Source organism: Kwoniella pini, chromosome 2 (genome assembly GCF_000512605.2).
Source record: "Kwoniella pini CBS 10737 chromosome 2, complete sequence".
Lineage (NCBI taxonomy): Eukaryota > Fungi > Basidiomycota > Tremellomycetes > Tremellales > Cryptococcaceae > Kwoniella > Kwoniella pini.
The window spans coordinates 595,203-622,764 of record NC_091717.1 but is presented as its reverse complement, the minus strand read 5'-3'; the positions used below and the strand labels follow the sequence as shown (position 1 = coordinate 622,764).

General features: G+C 47.7%; 10 protein-coding genes across 10 annotated transcripts; 5 read left to right on the top strand and 5 right to left on the bottom strand.

Moving 5' to 3' along the window:
* Positions 1-107: 107 nt before the first annotated feature.
* Positions 108-4,354, bottom strand: I206_101558 (E1-like protein-activating enzyme Gsa7p/Apg7p; the record flags this gene model as incomplete). The annotated part of the gene is made up of 16 exons (XM_070202415.1): positions 108-161; positions 214-348; positions 433-494; positions 549-665; positions 712-884; positions 1,853-2,010; positions 2,075-2,234; positions 2,279-2,394; positions 2,438-2,746; positions 2,806-2,964; positions 3,009-3,153; positions 3,218-3,489; positions 3,536-3,688; positions 3,741-3,908; positions 3,956-4,067; positions 4,110-4,354. 16 exons carry the CDS (start codon positions 4,352-4,354, stop codon positions 108-110), a joined length of 2,538 nt encoding a protein of 845 aa, XP_070058516.1.
* Positions 4,355-4,816: 462 nt separating this feature from the next.
* I206_101557 (uncharacterized protein) lies at positions 4,817-9,360 on the top strand (the record flags this gene model as incomplete). The annotated part of the gene is made up of 14 exons (XM_070202414.1): positions 4,817-4,845; positions 4,933-4,950; positions 5,008-5,247; positions 5,338-5,866; positions 5,927-6,481; positions 6,549-6,895; positions 6,951-7,124; positions 7,182-7,305; positions 7,352-7,492; positions 7,543-7,728; positions 7,789-8,361; positions 8,404-8,952; positions 9,015-9,184; positions 9,255-9,360. 14 exons carry the CDS (start codon positions 4,817-4,819, stop codon positions 9,358-9,360), a joined length of 3,741 nt encoding a protein of 1,246 aa, XP_070058515.1.
* A 388-nt stretch (positions 9,361-9,748) lies between these two features.
* I206_101556 (uncharacterized protein) lies at positions 9,749-12,165 on the top strand (the record flags this gene model as incomplete). The annotated part of the gene is made up of 8 exons (XM_070202413.1): positions 9,749-10,066; positions 10,152-10,403; positions 10,472-10,801; positions 10,858-11,153; positions 11,203-11,485; positions 11,542-11,641; positions 11,695-12,029; positions 12,097-12,165. The coding sequence occupies 8 exons, from the start codon at positions 9,749-9,751 to the stop codon at positions 12,163-12,165; spliced, it is 1,983 nt and encodes a 660-aa protein (XP_070058514.1).
* Positions 12,166-12,661: 496 nt separating this feature from the next.
* On the bottom strand, positions 12,662-13,267 carry I206_101555 (uncharacterized protein; the record flags this gene model as incomplete). The annotated part of the gene is made up of 5 exons (XM_019158176.1): positions 12,662-12,747; positions 12,802-12,819; positions 12,872-12,915; positions 12,965-13,067; positions 13,192-13,267. 5 exons carry the CDS (start codon positions 13,265-13,267, stop codon positions 12,662-12,664), a joined length of 327 nt encoding a protein of 108 aa, XP_019008789.1.
* An 802-nt stretch (positions 13,268-14,069) lies between these two features.
* Positions 14,070-15,636, top strand: I206_101554 (uncharacterized protein; the record flags this gene model as incomplete). The annotated part of the gene is made up of 8 exons (XM_019158177.1): positions 14,070-14,207; positions 14,264-14,485; positions 14,541-14,756; positions 14,837-14,954; positions 15,003-15,110; positions 15,165-15,398; positions 15,453-15,497; positions 15,548-15,636. The coding sequence occupies 8 exons, from the start codon at positions 14,070-14,072 to the stop codon at positions 15,634-15,636; spliced, it is 1,170 nt and encodes a 389-aa protein (XP_019008790.1).
* Positions 15,637-16,155: 519 nt separating this feature from the next.
* I206_101553 (uncharacterized protein) lies at positions 16,156-18,449 on the top strand (the record flags this gene model as incomplete). Its single annotated transcript, XM_070202412.1, has 8 exons — positions 16,156-16,352; positions 16,408-16,834; positions 16,888-17,080; positions 17,125-17,219; positions 17,283-17,427; positions 17,486-18,054; positions 18,114-18,244; positions 18,305-18,449. 8 exons carry the CDS (start codon positions 16,156-16,158, stop codon positions 18,447-18,449), a joined length of 1,902 nt encoding a protein of 633 aa, XP_070058513.1.
* Positions 18,450-19,050: 601 nt separating this feature from the next.
* On the bottom strand, positions 19,051-21,611 carry I206_101552 (uncharacterized protein; the record flags this gene model as incomplete). Its single annotated transcript, XM_070202411.1, has 6 exons — positions 19,051-19,098; positions 19,148-19,589; positions 19,635-19,702; positions 19,755-20,898; positions 21,067-21,454; positions 21,515-21,611. 6 exons carry the CDS (start codon positions 21,609-21,611, stop codon positions 19,051-19,053), a joined length of 2,187 nt encoding a protein of 728 aa, XP_070058512.1.
* A 459-nt stretch (positions 21,612-22,070) lies between these two features.
* I206_101551 (uncharacterized protein) lies at positions 22,071-23,568 on the top strand (the record flags this gene model as incomplete). The annotated part of the gene is made up of 5 exons (XM_070202410.1): positions 22,071-22,282; positions 22,386-23,001; positions 23,055-23,427; positions 23,491-23,508; positions 23,561-23,568. 5 exons carry the CDS (start codon positions 22,071-22,073, stop codon positions 23,566-23,568), a joined length of 1,227 nt encoding a protein of 408 aa, XP_070058511.1.
* A 479-nt stretch (positions 23,569-24,047) lies between these two features.
* On the bottom strand, positions 24,048-25,034 carry I206_101550 (uncharacterized protein; the record flags this gene model as incomplete). Its single annotated transcript, XM_019158181.1, has 2 exons — positions 24,048-24,355; positions 24,410-25,034. 2 exons carry the CDS (start codon positions 25,032-25,034, stop codon positions 24,048-24,050), a joined length of 933 nt encoding a protein of 310 aa, XP_019008794.1.
* Positions 25,035-25,615: 581 nt separating this feature from the next.
* Positions 25,616-26,942, bottom strand: I206_101549 (uncharacterized protein; the record flags this gene model as incomplete). Its single annotated transcript, XM_019158182.2, has 4 exons — positions 25,616-25,826; positions 25,884-26,298; positions 26,349-26,666; positions 26,741-26,942. 4 exons carry the CDS (start codon positions 26,940-26,942, stop codon positions 25,616-25,618), a joined length of 1,146 nt encoding a protein of 381 aa, XP_019008795.2.
* Positions 26,943-27,562: the final 620 nt, after the last annotated feature.

Below are 27,562 nucleotides of genomic sequence, written 5' to 3'. Positions count from 1 at the left end.
GGGTAATTATAACAATGACAGATGTGTCATGCGATTGCGCGTCGTCGAGCCTGGCCGACATGCTCCATTGCGCCTGCGAAGCAATATGAACAGACGCGAATTGCTCGTCATACTGAATCAATCTGTCCGTCTGCGTCGGTGTCATCCAGCCAGTCTGTACTCTGCATTATTGATTCCCCCGCCATGTGCAGCTTATCAAGACCGCTCACTTACTCGAGCACATCTGCTTGCAAGAAGACCTGTAGCAGCCATTGATCTTCTCCTTGCCGGTAAGCGCCCAGCACCCAGATGCATGTCAGCATGTATACCACCGACACAGAAAGGGGACTTGGAGAGCTCACCGATGAGCTACAAGCAGTACACCAAGTGCACTGAGCCCTTGATCAGCAAAGTACGCCACTGATAAAGTAAATCGCGGATTTGACGGGGGACTTGTCCAAAAGCCAATGAACGGTCGTCAATCGAATTCCGCCCGACATCCGCATAAACCGGTGCTGAATATTTTCGCGATGATCAGCCTTATTTTTCGGTTTATGAAGTGAACGTACTTGAAAGGATGCTGATAGTAGGGATACCAGCAGCTCGGTTGCAGCCACTGCAGTCAACGGGGTGATTCCCAGTCGAGTACTTGTGCTCATCTGATCCAACGTCCTGTTCGTCGAGGACTGCCTCGATCCTTGGCTTACCGGCTTTCCCTTTGCTCGCACTTACAGCTGTGGGAGCGACAGATCGTTGCAGAAAAAGCTTTACCTAATTCTTCACATATCGGCGGAAGGATAGCTGATCCGTGCCTCATGACGAGGTAATTGTCGAGACCTAACGCCGTACTGATGACTATTTTGACTTGATTTTTGCCATTGAGGATAGGTAGCCATCGTGACTCTCTGGAATCCAAGAGAAGAAAGACTGCGTTGTGATGAGACACAAGGTCTTTCAGTTTTCGTTACCTGTCGACATTTCCTGGAATGGAGTTACAGGATGTCCAGGCATAGGAATGCATAGTATATCCTGCAGCGACCTTCGACCGATCAGCGGGATCTGTCACTGTGACCTGTACTAGAGATTATGCACTACACCGGGAAATACCTCCTGCAACCTTTCGGCTGCAGAGACTGCCTTGGGTTTTCCTGCTTGCTGCGAAGCGCAAGAGCGGTTGCCGCTCCGGATTCAAGAAGGCCACCTTAGAGTTTTCAACGACTGTGATATGTCTGTCACCCCAAGCCTGTCTGGGATCAGCTGACAAACCTGCTATCCTGATTAGATTCGCTAGTCTCGCCATTAGAATCCGTGCCACGAAGTACCCAAGGATTCCCGCGCCAAGCAAAAGGCATTTACAGTAGTACCGCGAAAAGCCTGATATCGATCGTCATACCAAAATGGTTTGCGCACGGTTTGTCAATCGTCGTCTTTCTATTTTTCGGGGTATGGATCGATTCTGTCGGCGAAGATGGCAGCTGGATCAGGTACATCAAACCGTAATTACCCATACAGATGACGAAAGAGGGGATGAGAGCTGTGCAACTCATAATCGGAGACATTCTGATTTCTGTTCCTCTTAGACCACTGACTTCTGAGCCAAAGCTTAGATCGACGATCGCTCGGTCCGCTGATGGACAACGGAAAGAGTCATCCACAATGAAAGCAAGCATGACTGAGGAAGTCGACCATCACGAAGTCAGACATCCGATGCAAAGAGGCGCAGCCGGAGGGATAGCTGTCGCGGTCCGTGAGGACCGAGAAGTGTTTTAATAGTAACACGACCAACTGTCTCAGGTTGCAGAACGGTAAAGGACGCACAGCACTTGTAGTATATACGAATACAAGTTGTATGCATCTTATTCATAATATTCACGGTCCTTCGCTGCTATCACTCTGCCAGTCGATGTCGTTCAGGAGATTATCGCTTGCGGCGTGCAATTCGTCTAATCCAGTCACTCGCTCCAGCAGTTTAGCATCGGAAAACACTTGCAAGAGCCAGTCTACACCTCCATTACGATACGCTTCCAGGACCTGCAAGGCAAAGTGTGAACGAGCTGCATGCGTAAGATTGCAGCAGGTTGTTGAAAGGACTTACTGAAGAGCTGCAGGCGGTACACTGCTTATAAGCTGGGCCACTGATAAGCAAGTTACTCCATTGGTTCAGGGATCCTCGGATTTGATGCGGAACTTCGCCGAAGGGAAGGTCTTGCTCACGCCCATTGCTTGTCGATGATGAATAAGCGGGTGCATCAAGGCTAACCCAATATCAGCTCTCTTGTCCTGGTGATGGGACACGTACCGAAGAGGATGCTGCAGTAATGTTACAAGCAATTCCGTGGCACACGCTGCTGCTAGTGGGGCTACACCAGGCCTTGTCACAGTGCACATCTGATCGAGTGTTCTATCTGTCAAGGACTACAAGTATTCAGTACTCAGAGCCTTTGGACCTGGGACCTACATTGGTTGGTGCAACTACATCGTTGCAGAAGTAACACCCTAGTTCTTGATCAGAGGTCGTATTTGAGCCGTGTCGCATAACGAGGTAGGTATCGAATCCCAGAGCGGCGTTGATGACGATCTTGCTCTGTACCTTGCCTAGAAGGGTCGGCAGCCATCGAGATTCCCTTGAGTCCGTCAAAAGGAAAACCACATCGTTCTGAGAAATGAGGTTTTCAAGCTTTTCTATATCCTCCCGAGTGGTGGATACCATAGACGGAGGAATGGGATGACCAGGCATAGGTATTGTGAAGGAGCGTCCTGTTGCATTCTGAGCGATCTCAGAATGCCATTTCTGTGAGGATGAGATTTCAAGCCTAGCAGACTCACTACTCCGGGGAATATCTCTTTTAGCCTCTCAGACGCACAAATGGCTTTGGGTTGTCCGCCTTGCAAACAATCCTCGAAACGGAAAAGGGGTTGGCGGACTGGATTGGAAAAGGATACGGTGGAAGAGTCCACGAAGGTGATGTTTCGGACTCCCCACGCCTGAAGCGTATCAGCTCCTGCAGCTATGATCCGGCACCACTCACCATTAGATTACGGGCTACATAACACCCCAATGTGCCCGCACCGAGCAACAGGCACCTCGTTTCGGCGATCCTACCAAGATCAAGTGATGGCGAGATCCGCCACTTCATCAATTTGAGATTCAAATCGACGGCTTGCGCTGCTAATCTAGTAGCATGAGCGGTCAGAGCCGAGATAGGAAGCCACATCACAGATAATTGAAGCATCTCACTGTATGGGATCCATCATTGAGCCAAGGTCAGCGATCCTACTCGAGAGCTTCCCATCTTTGCTTCTTTCCCACCCAACAGCCACAGGTTTGATGTTTGGAGTTGGCACTGGTGCTAGTCTAAGTAGACCTCTTCGAGAACCTGCACCTGACCGAAGGCAGAGCACATGTAATTCTGTCTTCCCATAAACTGATTGTAGGTAATACAATATGTTCCTCAGGTTCCATCCAGGGCTTGAGCTCGAGGAGGAAGGGTCATGGAAGGCGACCGTAATCTGACATCGGTCGACATCAGTACATCTCCATGGTATAAGAACTCACCTTCTCAGACAATTCATTGGCCATAAAATCCCGAAGTCTGCCCAAAGGGGCGGTGCTGTAATTGCCAGTCGAACCTTTGACTAGAAAGCATTCTCTATTATGGCCCTCAAGACGCTGCATCTCAGCCTCTAACACTCGAATTTCCGTGGCATCCTACAGCAGTATCTCAGCCGATATCAGTTGCGCCAGAGCTCGCGGTGCTCACGGATTCGGCAAAAACTGCCAATCCTTCGTCATCAATGGTCCATGCAGGAGTCGCGATGATGGCGGGAAATGCGAACCAGTAATGGAACTTATATTTTTTTAGGTCTGCAAAGGTCACTAGAAGAAATAGATTGAAAATTGGGTTTTCTGTGTCAAAAGACTCGACGATCTAGGAGGCATCAGTCTCCTGTAGTTGAAACTCGGTTTAGCACTCACCTTGTCGGTCAAGTCCTCGAATAGAGCTTTCTTAGTCTCAGGCTTGCGAAACTCCTCCACCGTGTTGAAGTTCTTCAGGATTCCCGAGATAGGTATGGAGCCTGCAGGGTAGCTCATTGAAGGACTCAGCTTAGGTCATGCTCGACTGACATACTTTTCTGTTGATTCTCCGAACGCATTGCCACCAACATTGAGTGCTCCATCTATTCCGACTGGGGTGGTACTGTCGCGTGAAGTGTTGCCGTGATGATCGCTTACTAGCCTACCTTCCTCAAGCCATCCTGTGATCCACTTCTCACTGTCATTGAGTCGCGCCTTGTCGAGTTTATAGGAAGTGAGGGAAGTCCAGAAGGAAGGAGTGGGACGAGACGATAGCGGTTGAAATTGAAGAATGGGCATCTGCCTTCGTGATTATCTTGAGCAGAGTTTGTTCTAAATATGTGATTAGAGACTTCTATGGTCAGTCTGTCTAAATGCACAGGGAAAAAGACTATTATTATACATGCATTGCATAATCCGGTCAGAAACGCTTAAATGTATGAGCATAAATGAGCATAATATGACGTTTCATAGCGATTGCGGGGCCTCAAAGATTGTTTATATATTATATCTTGATAAGGAGATAGGCGCGCCAAATATTATCTGCGTTCATCTAACTTGCAGATTCGAACCTATCGCTAGGTTGTTTACAACATAATGTTAATCGAATAGCCCATCAGCAGCAATCCACCTAGACGACCAATAACAAAGTTGACTCAATCGTTTGCGTCCAAAAATCAACAGGGAATTAGCAGACTATGAATTATCCTAGTACGTTCAGCGGTTAGGGACAAATCGGTTCGCGAACGACCCGTCGAAGTCATGGCAGCGGACAACGATCTTTGCTATGAGTAAGTGCTTCAAAAAATGGATCAATCTCGTCAGAGATTTCTTTGCACGCGTTGAGCACTGATTCATGCCTCTGTCCGTCAACATAGGTATGCTCTTCGGGTTGCGTGAGTGGGACTGCTCTTTCGCAAGAATTCAAGCAGTACTGACATGCCCCATAACAGCTACTTTCAAACAAATTGGGAACTCAGACCCAGAGTTTCCGAGTCCAGTCTTCACAATACCTCATTATCCCGACCAAATACAGCTTCTTCTCGCAAGTCGCACGATGGTTACTTCTTCTCATCATTTGACTTTACGTCCTTGATCGGCAAAGACTCGTCTAAATCACCGAAATACCCGGAAAAATTGATTAGAGCTTTAGATGGGTATCTACAGAAGATCGCTATGGGGCAGGAACCGAAGTGAGCCAAACTTCTTACCTTCTCCATATACGCTACTTCTCTCAATCCTGCCACTTTGCACATTGACGGAACTAAAGGCCCTGCGAGTAGATACTCAGATCAACGATTCCGGCGTACTATTGCTAGATTCTGGTCCTCAACTTGGCCGGATAAAGGTTTCCAGCGTCAGATGAAGGAATCTCGCAAGATCGAAGATCTGATTCTCGCTTTCGTCACTGTTTCAACCAAGACTTTGCAAAAGGACGAAGAGCTTGTGGATGGAGCATGGAAACCAGAACTCAGCTCACAAGTGTCATTATTCATGGAACTGCTGTATGATTGTCTTACCGCGCTTGGGCCGCTATCAGGCGAAATGTCTGCGCGGCTGCAATCATACCGCAGTCGTCTCAAAACAGAGATAGATCTTCCTCCGCCGGATAAAGGCCCGGACAGTGCTGTAGCGGAGAGGCCTCGTTCCGATCAACTACCAGTCTCTAAAAAGGAGAACCGGGATTGGTGGAAGGGATCCTTAATAGATGTCGTACGATCGTTATATGGAGTCGGTGAAGAGACTGTCGAGGCGAAGTTACTCGAATTGGAGAGACTCTGTACAGAGCAAGCTGCCCTGGAAGACCTGAAAGTAAGTCTCTTGTTTCGGACTAGATTTGGCTCGATAGCTTACCCGCTCGGTACGCTGTAGAAATGCCTGAAGCTGCTTAACACGGATCCTCCTTATCCATACACCCCTTCCGATTTTGCGGATCCTGACCATTGGAATCTTTGGCGTGCCGACGAGATTGCTGCGTTATCGCAAACGATGCTGCAGATGATGCAATCAAATCCATCCCTTGTACAGACAAATGATCGTCATTCGCCATTAGACCTATCGATGCACGTGGAATCTCTCAATCTGGAACCTCTTAACCCGAACTTCACCTTCATACCGCCTACTCCCAAACAAGTGTACACTAACCTGCTGGAACGATGTCTCAATATGGATTTACAAATCCTAGAAACCCTTCCGGAAGACGAGGACGTCTCCCTCAGCATCCTCTCCCCATCTCATGTATCTCTGCTGCAGACATGTGCTGTCAGATGGAGATTGCCACTGTCCTTCCGTTCCGTTTCATTTTTTGCCGCTATAATCGCCCGATACCGAAATGGCGATGTACCCTCTGCGTGCGTGCATGAAGCCATGGCCATGATAGGACGAGCTCAATTGGATATGCCCTTGGATAGTTGGACTACGTCAGATGTAAGTTCCTGCTGGCCGATGAGTTAGCTCACAGCCAAGACTGACATCCTATATTTTGTACATCAAGCGAGAGACTCTCGACCGAGATGTCCGACAACGCGATTTGAGCTTTCTACAAGCAATCGAAACAGCGCTCGATTACCCAGATGGCTACCACTCTCCAGAGTTTGCGGAAGCCGTCGAGGACTGGCGCATATCCGGCGCCAATGAAGATTACAACAAGGATCTTCATGCCATTCAGACCAGAATCGTCGATATAGTCAAATCTCAAGCGTTTAACACTTATATCGATCAAGCGTCAAGATTGCTAGACTCAGAGGGGTCGAAGACATGTCATTTTGCCATGCAGTTGGCATCTTGGATTGAGCATGAGGCGAAGAGGTTGAATAGAAAGTTCCCGGACCCGATCAGCAGGTGCGTCGCAAATTTGCTTATATGTTGCACCTCTAGCTCATTCCAGGCTGAATAGGCACATTGACATGGTTCCTCTGATTCTTCAGCAACACTTAACGCTTTGGTATCGAGATCTAGAAGATACGGTAATCGCGCATAGTCCCGTAGGGCTTGATCTGAATCTAGAGGAGATGTTCGTATTATATAGGAAAGCACGCAAGTTGAGTGATATGGGTGTCGCGTTCCTAGAGTGAGTTTCGTTCTCTCTGGCATCTACACACTGCTCTGATCGCCGATCGTTTTAAAGGAACGAGGAAATTGCCCTCAGATTCCCTTTATCGCCGATCTTCATCACCGTGGTGTCTTTATGGTTAGATCAAACTGCGCACAAAACGAAAGAATGGTCAGATCAGGCTTTGGCAGTCGACACTGTGGGTCCATTCCAGCTGCCGACGACACTCACTAATCCTGTATCAGTTTGAGCCTACTTCATCGAATGGTCCGTCGTCTTCGGTAACAGATCTATTTGATTCCTTTCGAAGCGCCGTTCAGTTTCTCATGGATCTTGAGTGGCCTGAGGAACAGCAATTAGCGGCTTTTGCTACGCGTTTGGCTAAGGTGCGTACAAATACGTGTCAGGATTGGCCTTCGTTGAACAGCAGGCACAGATTATCAGCGTCTCAATTAGCGACTATTGCACCAGAATTGAACAGCTTTTTACCGAAGACATGCATACAAGCGACACAGTTGTAACAGCTGCTAAGCAACAAGCGTGGATCGAAAAAGCAAAAGCGACTATTGCTTCTCTGCAGGGTGACAGGAAATTGCAGGCATTTTTCAATTTTACGCCTCAGGCGAGTTCCAATCTACACTTGATGTCATACCCCTGTCCGCGATTGCTGATATTCACACAGTCATGTGTCAAGCTCAACAACATAGAGGCAGCACGCCAGCAGCTCGACAAGCTATATGACCAGCTGCGAGTGGACGACCTATCGGCTTATGAGGTTGACGAGCCGACTTCGCGATCTAATCAGCAAATATACCTATTCACCATCAAGATCGTTCTTGCCGAAGGTCTTGCAGTCGAAGGCAGTTCGAAGTCACCCGATAGTTTCGTTATTGTGAGTGACGAGCATGGGAATCGCTTCGCCAAGACTCGGACCATACATGACGACTCGGATCCTCGGTGGGATGAAAGCTTCGATATACCTGTAAAAGGCAATTCATGGTTCATGGTGACTGTTCGACATCGCAATTTGACCGGAAAACACGATGTGTTGGGCAGAGCGTATCTGCGTCTAGATCCCTCCCAATTTGTTGACCTCATACCAAAGGATGTCCTACTGCCATTAGATACCAGAGGACATCTGTTGCTGCGTGTCGGTGTGGAGGGAGAAAGAGACGATATACAGTATCATTTTGGACGTGCCTTCAGATCGCTCAAGCGGACGGAAGCTGACATGGTCCGAGCGTTTGTTGACAAGGTGAGTGACCAAGAGAAAGAGTTTAGCTAATTATCATCGTAGATGACACCTGTCTTGCGCCATACCTTGTCTCGTGCTTCCATAAAATCGGTTCTCAAACCAAATGCTACCGGTTCGCTTGATTACAATGATGCTCTTGGTAAATTGTCAGCCGCTTACAGGTCAGCCATCGGCTCGGCGGAGTATTCCATACCTCCTACTAAACAAGACCGGTCTCGTGGACCAAGTGACGCCAGTATCGAAACCGCCATTCATCCTTTATTCGATTATCTGGATACCAATAACCATACCCTAGCATCATCGTTATCGCCCGATTCCATGCAAATGGTCATGGCTAAGTTGTGGAAACAAATTTTGATGACGATAGAAGCGCTCATTGTACCCCCGTTATCCGACAAGCCGTCTCGTATGAGAGCATTGAATGATGGTGAACTTGACATCGCTCTGAAATGGCTCAAATTCCTCCGGGACTTCTTCTATGTTGGGGGGGATGCTAGTGGAGTTCCCTTAGGCACACTACAGAATGCGAAATTTAACGAGATTCTATCAGTAAGAATATACTACGATTGGAACACTGATGACCTGATGGAGGTGAGTTTTCGCTGCCTACATTTGAGGGTGGACTTGATCTCAACTGAGATGTGATGTCCCAGGAATGTATAAGAGGATTCCAAGCGACATTACAAAACAGATCTAAACGACCAACGAAATCGCTCATGTCGCAACGCAATCTCGGAACAATACGAGCTCGGAAAAGCGCTAAGCGAGCATTACCAAACCCAAGCAGCAACACAGAAATGATCATGCGTATACTTCGAATGAGGTGAGTATCCTGACCTTGATAGAGTACCGTACAGAATCAGTGTGCTGATTAGACCTCTATTCATGAGAAGGCAAGGTACTCAGGAGTTTCTGGCGCAACAACTTCAAACGATTTCTGTGGTTAAATTAGAGAACCCTAAGAAGGGCAGGAGTATAGCATCCCGTTCCACAAAGTAACGAAACGGTACATTGGACGATCACGAACACATATAGAATATGATACGTACATATGTATATTGTACTGTAAAATACAATCTTGCTTGATTTGTAGCTTAAGATCATATGATAATAACAATAATAATGCTTAAAAGATGGTTAACCTCATACGACGCGCCACACGTGAATGAATAATCTAAAATGAGAATCACCATAGCATTCGGGCGCTTGATATCGCGTTTCACTCAAGCCCTTTGTCCTTTGCTCGTCACGTTAAATCATACATTTCGCTGTCTTTTAAATGCAGTCACCTGCTACCTTCCAGCTTATTGTGGATGGTGTCGTTTGAGTAGCTTGTGCATCATCAAAGCGCAGGCAATACTTCTCACGCTCGGAACGATAGATCAACATGTCATACAACCTGGCTTCATTAACACCTTCTCGACCAGCACCTGCTCCCCCCGCCCGTGGTCAGACACCCAGCGCATCGGATCCTCATGCTAACTCGTCACAAATGAGATCCAACTTCTCTTCAACGTCATATGCTTCATCGTTCCCCAGTATAAACCCTACCTCCAACCTTTCTGTTACTCGCCCGAACGCTGGCGCGAATCAGACCGTTCGATCTGGGTATGCTAGCGTGAAGGAGGAAGGGCTGAGGGCCTTCATGTGGAGCAAACGATGGCTGGTTTTAGGTGGAACGGAACTGAGCATGTACAAGAACGAGGTGAGTTGTATGATCAGATCCTAATTAGTGCTGTTCAAAGCTCCTCGTAAGACTCGCGTATCTGCTTACATCGCGACGTGTCTAGCAATCCTCCACACCTGTTTTCGTCCTACCTTTGTCGGACATACACGACGTGCAGAGAGTCGACATGAAGCCTTTCTGTATTGAGCTCGAAACCAAGGAAAAGCTTCTTTATTTCACGTTTAGATCCGATGATGAGGTATACGCTTGGATGGATGACATATACAACCGCTCGCCTTTAATGGGCGTATCGGGCCCAACGAATTTTGTTCACCAAGTGCATGTTGGCTTTGATCCCATATCAGGCGGATTCACCGTGAGTTTCAAGGCAAATGCGTAGGCTTCTTGAATAGATGGACATGACTAATGAGATGAAATCGGCAGGGTTTACCGCCTCAATGGTCGAAACTGCTCACATCCTCAGCCATTACACGAGAGGAAGCTGCTCGCCATCCAGAGGCTGTTCTGGATGTCCTTCAATTCTACACCCAACAGCAGATGGGCCAAGGCGACTACCAACGCCCGTCAGCACCCTCCTTACCTGACTCATCGCGTACATCAAGTACTGCCGCAACTCGATTTGAAGGGGCAGGTCTGGCTGGTCAACCGCCGCCGCTACAGCCGCAAAGACTCAGAGATCCGACTATATCAAATAATCATACTCGCTCTATTTCAAAGGTTCCGCCTCAAGCAGCGATCGCAGGACCTCGTGAGGTTAGTAGAATAGGATCATTTTCTATTGTAGGACGCGAGCTTATGCCATGCTACAGACGAGACCTTTGGTCGCCGAAAGAAAAGCGCCGCCGCCGCCTCGCCCCGCTGGCCCCTCACAACCTCTCGACACGAGTGTGCCAGCTAAAGTTCAGGTGAAAAAAGATTTGGTACAGGCGACGAGTGTGCTGGCACAGCCGGCATCCGCTAGTACCCATGCTCAGGTATCTACAGCTCGTACAGAAAGAAGAATTAGTACAATGAATGAGGCTCAAATTATGGACAAATTGCGATCGGTCGTCAGCTCCGACGATCCAGCTCAACTATATTCGAAGATCAAGAAAGTTGGACAAGGGTAGGTTCAATCACACTTGGTCGAAACTGACTTGCTTCGCGTTTTACAGGGCTTCTGGCATGGTCTTCGTAGCCAAGACTCTTGCAAGCGGTAAAAAGGTCGCGATCAAGCAAATGGACCTGCAGCAGCAGCCCAGGAAAGAGCTCATTGTGAATGAGATCATTGTCATGAAGGAGTCGCAGCATCCTAATGTTGTGAATTACTTGGATGCCTTTTTGGTGCGAAATTCAGAGTTATGGGTAGTAATGGAGTACATGGAGGGTGGTGCCTTGACGGATGTGATTGAGAACAACAAATTGGCGGAGGAGCAGATCGCCGCTATCTGCCTCGAGGTAAGCTAGAACCCTCTGCTCTGGAAATACAGGCTGACCCCGGTTGTATCATATAGACGTGTCGTGGTCTGCAACATTTACATTCAAGATCCATCATTCACCGCGACATTAAGTCTGACAATCTTTTAATGAATGCCCAAGGACAAGTGAAAATCAGTCAGTGAAGTCACGCATTGACCATTGTATTAGCAGGCTAATTATCTTCTCAGCTGACTTCGGGTTCTGCGCCAAATTAACCGAGCAGAAGTCCAAAAGAGCTACCATGGTGGGCACCCCTTACTGGATGGCTCCGGAAGTAGTGAAACAGAAGGAATATGGTGCCAAGGTGGACATATGGTCCCTTGGGATAATGGCAATCGAAATGATCGAAAACGAGCCACCGTACCTTGACGAAGAGCCGCTGAAAGCTCTGTATTTGATCGCAACCAATGGAACTCCTACCCTCAAAAGTCCAGAAAAATTGAGCCAAGACCTGAAGCACTTCCTCAGTGTATGTCTCTGCGTGGACGTGTCATTCAGAGCGACATCATCAGAACTATTGAAAGTGAGTGTCATCATTATGCAGTCCAGCTAACTCAAGTTGGAGTGCTGGCTGAATTGGTATGAAATAGCACGAGTTCTTGCAGACAGCCTGTCCTGTCAGCGATCTCGCGCCCCTGCTCAGGTTCAAGCAGGCATAAAGAAATGTATGACCCTTCTCTCATCTTCACCGCATCGCTGAGCGACAATTTGCGATGTAGCCCCGCGTCAAGCTGTGCTGATAGTAGTCTCTACACCATTCAGATTGCTCATATATGCATGGCCGGTGAGACGTTGAGCGTACCGCAGTCTACACGGAATTATATATGACAATGTTAAACGATGGAAAGATGATGCATCAATGTAGTATTATTATACAATGGATTCGCTGTGTCCAGATCCTAATGGCAGTCAAGAATCGCGCGACGCCTTCTAAAACAAGGTTGTCAAGGCTATCATGGAATGCTCTGTTCAAAGGCATCATCAGCATACATGGAAGAGGTTTCCGAGCAAACGTACCTTTCACATAATACATGTCAGTCGTTAATAACGTAGACAAGCCGGTCACTTGTAGCTTTGGTTGGACTTCTAAGCGCATTAGAGGACTATACCTACTAGTACATTGTCAGCGCGCAAGAACACAATTTAACTGGCAGCTTACTTCGGCGCCATGTACATTTCCACCCCGTGATACTGCTTAGTACTGAGACACAAGATCACTCGACGTTTTTTTAGTAAAGGATCTGCCGGAACGAGTTGATTAATTGAGACTGATTTATCTTACGAAGAGAACTCACATTTGCCCCTCGCAAAGACTGGCCGTGCAATTCTATCAGCCTAAGATCAGAAGACTGACAACACACTTACCAGCAGTCGCGTGAACGGGGAAGAGGTATGACTCGAAGCCAACACTGTAATCGATCAGCTGTGCCGATAGATCTATATTCGCTTTGAGCTTACTATTTGTAACCTTGCTGATCTCCTCCGCAAGTCTCGTTCGGATACGGCACCATTCTACCCCATAATGCTGAGGATTGGCTGATCAAGAATTTTGGCTGTACGCCTAAACAACAGCGGTACAAGCCAGTCGTTCGACATAGCTGATACTGCAGGAGGCAGTGTCAGCACATCCAAGGGGAGAACACCCAGATCGAATCACTCACAACTTGGTCACTCAGACTTCTCACCAGATTGAGGCCGACATTGAATATCTGTTGAAGTATTGATGTCATTCCGCAAGTATAGCACAATCGTTGATTGCATTGTGAAGTTCAATTCAAAGGCTGTAGTGCCTTTTCCTTATAAGACGAAGAGTATACTGCAAGATGCTGTGTGCACTTTTGAGTCAAGCTGGATACAGCTGAACAATATTCTTTGTTTACCATCAGTCTATTGTTCTCTGATACAGGAACTCCTGCTACAGATTTAGCCGGTGCACGCGTCTTGGCGTCTCGCGAAATCCGGACACGCGCAAAGGCTAATCCCGATTGACAGACTTCGTAAGACAAAGACGAATGCAAGATATGGAACATACACCCCTGCGTTGGAAGACTAGCTCCGATTAACAAAAATCATGAGAAGTATTGGTTATTCCGCTTAGCGCGCCGCAAAGGCAGTCAGTGGTGAACAATATGACTCTTGCTTGGCCCGATGATACATCACCCCCCTCCCCCCTTCTAAACTTCGGGCCAGCAAAAATGATCTATCGTAGGCCGAGGACGGAGAGACCTCTAAATACACCAATCCAGACTGGGGAGAATCAATGTATTCAAGTTCACGTCAAATCGATATCCGGCTTTGTAATCCCTTTCATGCACTGATCATGAATTTCGAACAAGTAACCCCTTCCCCTTAAAGTGGTCCGGGATCCATCACCAGCTCATCATCAATCCTTCAAGCATCAATCGCTGTTCACTAGCTGATTGACGAGCGAGTGAAGGCAAAATGTAAGGTATATAATGGACTCACGAGGATGGGTATAATCCAATATTTCTCCAACAAACTTCTTTTCATCACTGCGATAATAATCCATCGACTCAGACTCATACCCAATCCCGCAAACACAATGTCACTCGCTGTAACCAGAGCTACTATCAACCCCATGCGATCGCTTCTACTCTCTCGTCAGTTCACGCATCACGCCGGTATCTCCACCAGGTACCAATCAACGTTCTCAAAGAAAACTTTCCCGATTAAACCTGATGTAAGCCTGTTCATCACGCCCTCACAGAGCTTGTCTCACGCTGACCTCATTCACAGGTCAACAAAGCTTCCCAGACCATCAAGTCAACTCGACTGTTCCTACCGCGACCAGTGAAAGTGGAAGTACGATCGTTCATTCGCTCACTTGATCAATTCGCTGCTTTGATTGACAAAGCTAGAAGAGCTTCCAGCTTCCAGAAGATACAAAACCCCGAGCTTCGACAGGCCGCAAAGCAAGTGATGGACTGGAGCAGTGGCAAAGCGTTTCCCTCCCAATTTGTGAGTTGTCAAATACCGAGTGAAGTCGAGTGATGAAGCTGACGTCTTGCTGCAGGCTGAATCAGTCAAGAACTGGTCAAACAAGCATTGGGCAGTTTTGACCAATTTGTCTCCAAAGCAAATCATCATGGTCAACAATGCATATGAGATAGCTCGTCGAGACGCTCATTCTGCTCTCCGATCGAAAAACCTTCGCCCAGGTTTCGTCAGTCCACCCTCGTTCGAGCAGCGTAAACGAGGGTTGAATTTATTAGAGCAGCTAAGAAAGCTGGTGAGTGGCTTAAATCTCCATCCTTTCTCTTCCTCTTCTTAGACGGTAGCGTCACCAGACTGTGTGCTAATATTGCACAGGGCGAGATCAAAAATGAGGCGGATCAGAAATCGAAGGCTGTTCGCATTGAGATTGAACACGTCAGCGGAACGCACTTGTCTTATTTGGTAACCGTTCGTGTCTCCAATGCCATCAGAGGTGAGTCACTCAATCGCTTGTCTGATTTCCTGCTGACGAGTATATTAGGTACACTCGTGATCTCGTACAATCAGCAGACCCAACTATTTCAACCATCAGAGATATTTACCACTGGTCACGGAGAAGGGCACCTGCTCACTCGTCATGCCAGGACTGGTAAGTAGAGCTGTTTTTTCCGTTGCTCGAAACTGGGCTGACATATCGTGCTAGTCCTTCCCAAAGCTGATCCGGCTATCTTTGGAGATAACGCCTTACAGCAGGATGTCCTTTCGAAAGTGCGAGAATGGATTCTACTCGAATTTCCTGAATTTGCGCCTAAGTCTAGCAGACACAGTGAATTCCCTGTTCAACTTCACGCCTCAGGCAACAAATCTGTAAATGGCCACAAGGCAGTTACAGGCCGACGTGGGTATCGGCAGACACTGTCTAATCGCGAATCGTTTGGTGAGTAATACTGTTATCTCTTGGTTATCTTGCGCTCATTAATGTTATACTCAGAAACTCTCTTTCGACAGACGGCTAGCATAGAAGCCAGACTTAGAGGTAAGAGAATTATTCCCTGTCAGGTTGAACTTCGCTGATGGCCAGTCCAGTAATCGAAGCGGCGGATGACGTGTACGCAAGCTTGTGGAACGCCAAACTCAACGATCAAGTTGTGCGACCCGGTTCTTCCGACAAGTAGGAAGCATCCATGTCCCAACGCCTCCACTTCCCTTCATACTCCACGTTTGAAAGACCATTAATTTTCCGCCAAACCCGAAGCGGACGCAGGCAAGCTTTTTCAAGAAAAAAATCAAAATTTCAAATCTCTAAATTTTCAGGAAACCGGATGATAGAAAAGTAAACAAATACGTGAATGATTCAAGGTATGATGAAATAGATCTCCTTCTGTATGATGTTAAGTACGATATAAAATACCCTCCAAAAAAACAAGAAATGCAACTTCATGCTTTCTTGCTCGCGACGCGTCTGACTTGTTCGGCGCACGCCGCCTAAATGTGTAAAATCTGAGTTGCTAGCAATAGAAGCTGATATCAACAATCTGCCCGCGAAAGAGATAAACAAACAGTTACTCCGCGTCTCTGTTGCACTATACTGAACGCTTCTCGTAGTCATACTATTCTTGACTTTGTACTACAATACTCTCGCTCTACTGCTAATTATCCGAGCTGACCTGAAATATCCCCTCTTCTCGTCCATTATGATTGGCTCATCGGGCGGCAATCAACCTTCTCAGTCTGACAGAGACAAATTCAAAGGCCTGTCAGGACAAGCGTCCCGCAGGTCTACACTGAATAACATACGAAGTACGGAGACAAGGGAACTGGTAAATAGTGTGAATCGCCTGCACGGTACATTTGGCCGCACACCGCAGACCAGTAGGAACATGCCCAGCAGGTGAGCTGTCAAATCTTTGACGATTGATCAGAAATCCTGCTAAGCCCAATGTCAGTATAAGAAGGAGCTCAGTATACGCGTCCTCCAACGCAAATAGACCTTCTTTGCAATCTACCTCACATATCGCTGCTCCACCGAAAGAAAGTCGCCCTGTGCGAGACAAGAACTTTCAGATCGAGTGTATGCGCAATCTCAGCGACTATCTGGTTAATGTTCGATATCCCGCTCCCGTCACGTCAAAAACCCTTAGTTCCCCAACAGCCAAGGAGTTCCAGTCCATATTTAGATATCTGGCTTCCACTCTGATCGATCCGGGAATGATATGGAGCAAGAAGTTTGAAGACGATGCGCTTACGATGTTGAAGGATTTGCGGTATCCTGGTTTAGAGTCTATCAGTAAGACAGCATTCACTGCGCCAGGTGCACCACAGTCGTGGCCTAGCATGTTGGCGATGTTGAATTGGCTCGTCGAGCTCTGTAAGGTACGTGAAAGTCAGACCGTCAGCGAGAACCAGACAATTGACCCTTCAGGCAGGCACACGACAACTGGAATGACACTAATTGCATTTCGGATCCCATATTGTCGTTGCCCACTGAACTTCCCTTGGATCACCCTTACCTTGAGGATCGCATGTTATGGAATTTTGCATCAAAAACTTATAATCAGTGGTTCGATGGTGGAGCTGAAGAATTCCCGGAGGCAGAGCAAGAGCTGATGGAGATGTACGGTATGTCGCCGAAAACCAGTTTTCACAAAACTGATCAGCCGTAGATCGTGTTTCCGTGGCGAATGCGGAGCAAACGTTCAGCCTAGCAGGGATTCTGCAGAAATACCAGTTGGAGTTACAGCAATTGCAGATCCAAGAGGTAAGTGTCTTTGGCATGACGGCAAACTCATGTGCTGATCCTGTCGCATGATCTTCCATCTAGCCGCCACTGAGAAAACTAGAGGATGAATACCTTCAACTCATGGGCGACAAGACCAAATTTATCGCCTTCATTGACCTTCACAGACAAAAAGCGGACAAGACTAGACAAGCTATACTCAAGATCCGCGCAGCTGTGTCAGAACAAAGTAAGGCATCGAGCACAGGCAATGGGAGGATGACTTGCTGATACAATTTATACCACAGGAGACGAACTCGAAACGCATCGATCGAATCTTATCGTCATCGAAAATGCGATAGCAGCGCAAAATCTCAGCCCGGATGAGGTCAACAGAATGAATCACGAGCGTGATTCACTGCACCGAGCATTGGATGATCTGAGAGGCAAGATAGCAGAAGCTAGTCAAGCATCTTACGACAACGAAATGCTGGTCACGAGAGGCATGGATCGATTTGAAACGCTTCACGCGGAGTACGCAGCACTCACCCATAACATCGGTAAACGCTCTTTGCAGTCCGAAGACGACTCAGAGAACGTACCGATGTTCGACGCCGACATCGACGTCGACCTAGGCGTTGCAGATCTGGACGCTCTCAAATCGATTGGAACATTCATGCGATCTTCTATCTGGCAAGGGTTGCAATCTCGAAGGGAAAGATACCGTCAAGAAAAACTGACGCTGGATAATCATGCGATTGTCCAGGAAGATCTATATGATCGTTCTAGGCAAGAGGTTGAGCGGCAGATGGAGGAAGTCAGTACTTTGGAGGTCAAATTGAAAATGATCCACGATCAGGCTGATGCTGCACAAACTGTTGGTCACTTTAAAGCACTTCCTTTGAGTTCATTGCTGATGTGTGAAAAATGCCGCAGAAATTGGCAACGGACAACGTCAACACCAATAAAGTCATCGCTCAACTGGAGAACGAGGTAACCAGTATGCTCGCTGCGAGTCAACAGGGTGTTCTTGTCTCGCAGTCGCAGCTCGAGAGCGACAAAATTGCGTAAGCCACTTTGCCCGGAGATTGAGATGAAACAAGGAAGACTGTTGATGTTTACTTCAGGTACAAGGAGCTTCGTCATCGAACAGCAATCCTGCAGGATACCCTCGTTAGTCATATTGGAATTCATATAGATGCAATAATCAGAGCGAAAGAACATACAAATAATAGCCTCAGAAGTATCAGATTGATCGCGGAAGCGCAATGAAGATCTCATTGGAAGCAAGCGCATCATGAGCCAGAATAAACATACTGTCGACTATATGTTGTAGCGCTTATCGCCCTTTCCCGCCAATGTGTACTCCCGCATGTCATGCATGTATAATCTATGTACACCCAATGAACGCCTGTCTGATGCACCTGCTGTTCTGACACCGTCTGTGCGTGAGCGTGAGCATTAGCGGCCCAAGCGAGGAGCAACTGTCCACGTCTGAAACTCGCAACGCCTGGAAGGCTTGGTTATGAGTGAAAACATGCAGGAGAATAGACTGGCAAGCCCGTCCCAGAGCCATTCAGCGAAGTCCTGACCACCCAGAGCCCAAGCAAGTGCTGCTCGTGATGAGATATCAGCGCCAAAATCATCGTCGATGCTCATTACGACCGTGAGACCGACAGACAATGCATTCATAGTGAGGAGCGAAGTGTAAGCATCCGGGCATACAAGCCTACAACTACCAATAGCAGATGACAGTAAGCTAACAAATTATTGCCAACATGAATAACGTGAAAAGTGACAAACACTGTTCGGTATCGATCCCGATGGTCATCGCGTAGATTCAGTCCAATACGGGATGATATATGATGAGGTCCTAGCCGCGGTGTTCTCTCTTTGCAGCGCGACCCGTTTTGGCCAATCTCTGTTGGTTGTTAGTCCGAGCATTTGAGCATCAAGAATGGATTGCTTACCTTCTGCTTTTGCGCTCGATGTTGCCTAATGCGATCGGCAGAAAGGAGCCCAGAATCCGATTGGCGTTGATGAGATCGTCCGACATCCCTGTTGGATCTCACGTTGTCCGATGTGTCAGATGTCATGGAATGTGCTGTTCGGGAAGCAATTTCTGCAATTTGACGGTCGCGATTGGTCGCAGTGTTGACTGTGCGCTTTCGAGACTTCCAAGCAGTGTATCGACCAGAATTATAGGAGGCAGGCAAGAGCGAACCACTTTCAGACCGTATCATCTTTTTATTATCGGCACCAATTGTAGGGGTAACAAATTTACGCTTCTTGCGATCCCAGCTAAGTTGACTGGCCTTCTGCGCTCTTGCCGCGGTCCCCTCATCGGCCGTCATGTCGATAGTAGACGCGTTGATAGCTTCTGGCAGAGACGCCCCGCTCTTCAGAGAATAGCTGAGAACCGTCGGTCAGTCATGGCATGTTCCGGTGCGAACTTACCCTTTCTCAGCGGCCGCACCAGGTTGTGCATGAGTCATGAAGAAGTCTGGATCGCGGAATGATCTTGTCTGACGGGCGCAATTTCAATCAGTGCCTAGGCTTAATTGGGCTAAGACTCACACTGTAGACTTCGCGTCTGCTCGTTTCAGGCCGGTCCTCCTCTTCAACCTCTCTCTGCTCCTCGGTCTTAGGCCTCTTACGCTCGCGCACAAGTTTCCGCCGCTTTTTCATGAGTACGGAGCTTTCTGTGTCTCCTCTTCGGCCTAATTCCAGGATAGTCTCGTTAGGTGCATATGCAGCCAGAGACGCAACAAGTTTGTCCCTTGCTAGACTGTCCGGGATAGTATGTTGCTTTCGGAAGCTAAGATCGATAGGGAAAGACGAGAGACGATCACCCATATGCTGTCCCAGCAATTTTGCTTTTCGATAAGAGTTCACAGCTGCTTTGCCCCTTGATCGTTCGAACATGGCCTGACCTTTGCGCTTGACGTCTCTTTGAGCGGCTAGATGGGGAGCTACTTCGTCTAAGCTTGACGATATATACTCCATGTTCTCGCTCATTTCATCTTGAGGAAATCCCTTCAAAATCTCTCTGTCTTGCCCGATTCTAGACGGACCTAAGAACGTTTGCAAATCAAAAAGATAGGGCCAATCTTCTCGAGTGACCAGTGACCAAGCCGTACCTCTCCGACCTGCTCTAGCGGTTCTACCGACCCGATGAACAAACACTCTAGGCCCTGGTGGAAAGTCATAGTTGATGACATGGTCCATGATTGGTATGTCTAATCCACGAGCAGCGACGTCAGTGACGACCAAGACATCGGTGGAGCGCTTCCGAAAAAGATATAATTGTTGTTGTCGAGCTGACTGATCCAAGGAACTATAGATATGGGAAGTCCGGTAGCCGGCAGCCTTGAGTAGTTCGGAGACATAGTCCACGTGGTGCTTGGTAGAAACAAATACGATAGCTTGAGGTTGCTGGTCGTGAGTAGGCGTGTTGCTAGCGATGCCGATGCCATCTCGTAGGAGAACCAATAACCCAGCATCCTTCTCGATAGGTTTCACAGCCAGAAATCGCAAATCGAGGTCCGGACTAATTTTGTGGTCTGCGTCCAGCCTTATTAGAAGCGGATTATTCAGACCAGCTTTTGCGAACTCTGCGACGGAAGATGGCAATGTTGCGGAGAAAAGTAAGTTTTGTCGGGTTGTGGGTAAACGACTCAGGATCTCCCTCAGTTGGGTATCGAAACCCATTTCGAACAATCTGCCGTTAGCGCAGTTTCACAACAACTGGACGTACCTGTCAGCCTCGTCGTAGATGACCATCTCAAGATGTCTAAGATCACATTGCATCTCTACCAGCAGATGCAAAAACCGACCGGGCGTAGCAATCACACTGAAGTCAGCTTCTGATCATATAGTGGTCACTCACATGTCAGGATTTCCAGACATCTTTTCGAATTGCCCCTCCATGCTTTCCCCTCCCATGATCAACGCCCATTTGAGGGATTCACCCTCTCTCGCCTTTCCTCTGATCATACCCCGGGCCAGATCCTTTCCTACCGATAGAATCTGTACAGCTAACTCTCGACTTGGACACAGGATGAGCGCACGAGGGTTGGTTGAAGGCGAATGGTCGGATCCCAAACGTTGTAGGAGCGGAATGAGATAAGCCAGAGTCTTTCCTGATCCTGTACGAGCCATGGCCAGAACGTCTCGAGGCGGAGCTGAGAGAGCACTAGGAATACTGGCACGTTGTATGGGTGTCGGGTTCTTGAATTTTCGCAATAACAGTGATCTGACAAGATCGGGCCCAACACCTAATTCATCGTGAGCGCACAGCCAGGAGCTTCAACGCTGTATGGTCAAGCGAGACTCACTGAGTGTTTGCCATTGAGATCCAGGTCCCTTAGGTTTATGCGATGTGCCTTCTTCCCCGATACTTTGCTCTGCCCAAGTGGGTATTGTATCGCTCATCTTGGCAATGATGAATGGAGTGCTATAGTAATCTGACAGAGGTAGTGGATCCACGGCGTAGAAGTTGTCGATGTACTCTGCAGAGGACAAAGGCAAAAGACTACGAGAAGTGATGTATGGCAATTCATATCGTACAACAGCAAATATCAGCTAGGTTTGTTAATTCACCGTGTTACATATTTCATTCAAAATAGATAACGAGGAACAGGAGGTCACGTGATATAAGGTGATGATTACAACTTATTACGATCAATTCCTAATAGCCAGATGAGCCAATATACACAGCTTCTGTATTGATTATCCGGTATACAATTTTCTAAATAAATTAAATTGAATTGTCCAAGATTATCAATCCTTTCTTTCTTTCTTTCTTCATCTTGCTACATCATCGCATACTTATATCTGTTTGGGAACAGAGTCACTCACATACACAAGACAGTGTCAGTCTTTTACCCAGTCATGTTCACCTGTATATCCTGCAGAGTCGCCTTCGAGACTGCTGCCGAGCAGCGATCTCACTTCTCCACCGATTGGCATCGATATAATATGAAGCGTCGAGTGGCCAATCTGCCCCCGGTTGCGGCTGAATCTTTCAACGAAAAAGTCTTAGAAAGACGTGAGCAAAATGCGGTCAGGACAGATCCTAGGAGCTTGGTATGCTCCTCTTGCAAGTAAGTTTCTGACATGTCAATATCCGAGCTTATTTGGCAGTAAAAACTTCTCATCAGAAAATGCCTTCCGATCTCATATACAGTCTAAGAAGCATCGCGACAGAGAAGCCCAGCAGCCTGTCGACCGCGGCGTTCTCGCAAGCACTTCCTCCTCCCCTCACACTACCGCTCCCGCATTCTTAGAATCTACCTCTCTTGGTGAGACAACAGCCTATAATCGACAAGTGGCCTTAGAAGAAGCTTCATCATCGTCTGTAATCTCGAGCGATGACGAAGACGATAGCGGAGACTTTGCGGCTCGCATAGCGAAATCACGTCGACGGATCCAACCTACCGATTGCCTCTTCTGTTCTGCAGCTCAAGCCTCTGTCGATCACAACGTTGCGCATATGGCTAAGCAACACAGCTTCTTCATTCCCGACCGAGATATCTTACTAGATGTCAGTGGTCTCTTATCGTATTTAGGCGAGAAGGTCGCTGTAGGTAACCTCTGCCTTTACTGTCCGAACGGAGGTCGAGAATTTGGCAGCTTAGAAGCAGTCCGCCGTCATATGATTGATAAAGGGCACTGTAAACTTGCGTATGAGACAGATGAGGATAGAGCCGAGCTTGCGGATTTCTACGATTTCAATGGCTCTGAGGAACTGATCGACTCCGATTGGGAGGACTTGGACGATGATGCTCCCGATGATCATCAGTCTCAGGATATCATGGAACCTGTGAGCCAGATGCATTGGCAGGCGATTATCCGGCTAATCTCATTGCATTATAGTATGCCCGTCAACGACCCATGGCTCTCGCTGCTGACGGTTTGTCACTCATGCTGCCATCCGGTAGAACCCTGGGCCACAGGTCGCTAAAGGTGTATTACTCCCAACGCCTACGGCCTTTCGCTCAACGGGACACTACCAGTTCTATCAATGCTTCAAAAATCGCCCATATTCGTCAACGTTTAGCCGATCCTTCACTCGCCCTCGTCCCCGTAGCTGGTGGTCATGGCGCTTTTGGCAGAGGCCAGGAGTTGATGAAGGCTCGAAACGCTGGAGAAGCCAAATGGGCAAGACGACAAGGTCGTTCGTTCAAGGATCAGAGAATCAAGGAAAACATGAAAACCAGAGTTGGCTTCGTTCACAACAACCAGAAGCGTGAGTGTTAGTCTCTATAAGTTCAAGAATTTACGCTAATTCTTGTTCACGTTACTCGTTTAGATTTTCGCGATCCTTTGTGTGAGTACAACGCTCGTAATCTTTCGAATGCTTGTGCTGACGAAGATGACAGTGCAATAAAACAATCAGACAGACATTTTTCGTACTATTGGCTGCGCAACGTAATTTGCTTCGATGTACAGACACAATTATGCATTCGACGTTGATTTCGAGGCATGCTAATCTGATGTCCGGATCAAGGATTATAGAATAATTCAAATGTCCTGCGTCAATACTGAGGTATCACCATTTACCTTGCTCCCCTCCCGGTGACAGCTCCTTTGGTTGCAACTGTTGTGATGGGTCTGACAGTATGTGAATTGACTCTTCTATACCTGAAGTGACATCTGCGGCGGTGAATGCCTGAGTTTGACATTCGCCGTTCCGATTGTCCTGCGTACTCAGAGTCATTAAGTTGTGGCCATCTCTAAGTCCTTGTCCGAGCACAGCTTGGGGATTATGATCCATGATATAGCTCTCATAGCTAGGTGCTCTGTTGAGGAGAGCCGAGGGATCGAGTGAAGCGGCTCTAGTGAAATGTTGTGATACTGGTGCACTACTTAAGGCGCATAAGGATGATAACGAGAAGCACCAAGATATGTGTTTGATGCTTGAAATGCCGTATGAGATTCTGTTATGTTCGTTCGTCCGGAAGGGGGGAGATTTGGGGTCATGGATCTATGTCGCTTGCTGAATAGAGGATTCTCGGACAATGCCCCGAATATCGCAGGATTACTCATCGGCGTCCAATCAGGTCGAACAAGCGGGGATCGACCAGACTGACTGTTTGGCATGACGTGACTAGGATGATCTTCTGCACCGGAGAACGAGGGGGATAACATTGACACCCGCGAAGGACTGAAATGGCCTAAAGCACGATATTAGCAAGGTAACCGCATGGTCCGCAAACGAATGAGCTAACCTGATGAAACCGGTTGACTTTGTCCAAAACTGAGGGCATATGATTGTTCGGGTGGCGCCGACACATGATAGCCTTTGGTTTCTCGCGCAGCCATGGCATCAACTTCAGCCTCTAGAAGTATCGCTATATCGTCCTCTGTACTCTCGGATGCCTCGGTTTTCAGCCGTTCTCCTCTATCAGCCTTTTCGTGTGTTTTAATATGTTGAGTCAGGTTATCACTACGACTGAAGCGCTTCGCACATCTAGTGCACTCATAGGGTCTTTCTTGTGTATGCGTTCTAACATGCCTCTTCAGTTGTTCGAGACGCTTGAACAATCTACCACAAGAGAGAAGAGGACAGCTGAAACCCTTGGAAGGGGGGATCGTCGATCCCGATGTTCCGGGGACTGCTTGGCCAAGTTGATGCTGGGTGACATGAGCTGATGGTTGAAGAGCAATCGGCGCGGCCACGGTAGTCCCACAAGGCCAAGCCTCATGGTGTAGGCTGCTGTGGGGAAGAATATTCGGCAGAGCACTGTAATGGGCGGCGGCATGTTGTCCAATGTTTACCGAGTGATGCGTGTCTGCGGTGCTGATAGGTGCGGATGAGCCTCGCATCTCAGGAAATATGGGTGCCGATGTCATATAGCTTGAGTTAGACAAGGATGCTTCGTCAACGCCGACGGGGAAGGAATATTCGGATCGGTGTACTCTATCGCAATCTGATCCGCTTTCATCATCGCCCGTGTCATAGTTGGACGTGCTTGTTCCACCCCGATGTTGACGAGCTTTCTTATCCCGAGAGGATTTGCGGCGACCCTGCTTGTAGGCCGGACTACCTTTGAGTAAAGAGCGAGAGAAGATGACTGTATTGGCCGTAGTCCACAATAACCATAAGCGTGAGCCTCAGTCTCTTTGGATCTATGGAATCCTCACTAATTGTTGTTAAGGTTTCTCGTCATTCAGATTTCCGCGATCCTCTATGTGAGTGCGATGCTTCTAGTATCGCGATTAATATGCTGACAGCATTTCTAGTACAATGAGCAGTAAAAGGGGACTTGCAACCGTGCCAAGCCTCAGCTCCTGGTCTGTTGAGCTCATGCATCTGTCCTCGCTCCTCGATACACAGCTTATGTCCTTGGTGTCTGCGATCCTGCATATTCAGAATCAAATGCTGTGTAGGCAGTGCATGTGAAAAGATTGTGAATGCATTCTCCAAGCAATTCCTATACAATGGATCTTTCTACTGTGACAGCCACACCATCGTGCAGCTGATTGACATAACCTGTTTTACCAAGTCTGTAGTCAGGCTTCGCCTGTTGTTCTGTCGCGGTAGCAACATCTTCAGGTCGTTCGCCGAAGGATACCGCATCCCCATCAGCCGGCATGATCTTGGAACCGAGAGTGAAATTTTGATCGTCAAATCGGTGCGCGGACCTGATGAAAGCTTGTCAGATGACTACAATTTAATGCAGTAACGCGCAACAGACTCACGTATTTCTCCTAAAGCCTATTCGCTCCAGCAAGCTCATGAACCGGGACGCCAGAGTGAGATATCCACTGATAGCTTCCTCCCCGAACCCGAAGAAGGCGAAGAAGATAATAGAGTAGAGAAATGGCGCGTACACGTTGGCTACAAAGATTGGATAGACCGTTCCGAGAAGCTCCTCGGGGTACTGAGCAAATTGATCGAAATTAAGGTGTACAGCTTTCCAACTTTGGTATGGCAGCAGTGGTGCATCGGAGTTTGGTGTCGAATCGTATATTGTGTATGCGATGAGGATGGCGCTATCTGTCACAGCTAGGGCAACCAAGCGAAGATAACGACTTGTGGAGAGACTGGAGTCCGATGCAGCTAAGATGGTTTGGAATTGAAGCCGTCGAATGAGAAACCATCGGATTGCCAACGCTGCGAGAGACATCAGCACATTGGAATATACAAAGTTACGATCAGCTCACAGGCGAAGACTAATGAAGCCACAGCTATTGAACCAGGTACTACATATCTCATTATGATGCCCGGAACTGAAGTGTAAACGGGAATGATACAACCGATATTCTCGACAATGTCGTACCTGTGCCCTTGAACCACGTAGAACAGGGCCCCTAGAACGCATGGTACAACGATACAAATTGTGAGTTCTTCGATGATCCTTCGTTTTCGGTCTTTCGCGGAGATGATTGATCGACGCGTTGAGGCCACAAATTCGAGACGTCTCATCTGTGCAAGGGAGCAAGCGGGTAGAGCGTAACTGATGAGTAGGAGTACCCGACCACCTAGCTTTGTGTCAGAGTACATAGTTCGAATCACGACTGTCCTATCTCGACGGACTGGATCATGGCAAACTCACTTATATCGCACCAGACGGGACTAAGATCTCGAAAATTGTCTGCCCACATCAAGCTGTTGACGAATGTAACTATATTCGCTAGCAAAAGCCAAAATATGAGGGAAAGGGTGGCTACGTTTCTAGCGCGAAGATGCCAAGGTGATGGAAGAAGGACCAGTAGCATGGCGATGAAACTCCACAATGGGTAGTCAGGATGACGCATGATGTCGAATGGATGATTTTGAAGCAGGAGCAGTGTCTGAAAGTGGTAGTGTTTAGATTGTAGAGAACAAGACAATCGACCGCATGCACTGGCATGGCGAGTATATAAGTCTTTTCATGGCCCATCATATCTGCAGTTTATGTGGTATTGCACTCAGGACAAAAGATTGAACTGCAACTACACATACGAACAATAAGCTTTTTAGCGAACAATAAGACATAATAGAACAATAAGGTATCTTGGCTTGCAAAACGTGGCTGTTGACAACGCGTCTTTTTGTTCCTCTCGAGTACGTAAGCGAATCGCGCCGGACAGTTTCAGTAGTGGTGTATGCGTTTCAGAATGGATTTGAAAACATATGACCTGGTTTCGAGTTCTTCTATCATCGTTTCAATCAGTACCCTAACAATGGCCTTTTCCCAGAAAGATACTGCAGTTTAGTCACCGCATACTAGTCAACACATATAGCGATGTCGATGCTTCCTCTGACAGTGCAGACCGCCAACGAGCCTTGTTCGTCGTCTCTAAATCATGCTTTCATACGAAATCGCTCCGGATCAAGGGGTCTGGAAAGGATTGGATCTGCTATTTAGTGAGCTCAGTCTTCTTTGCGATCGCAA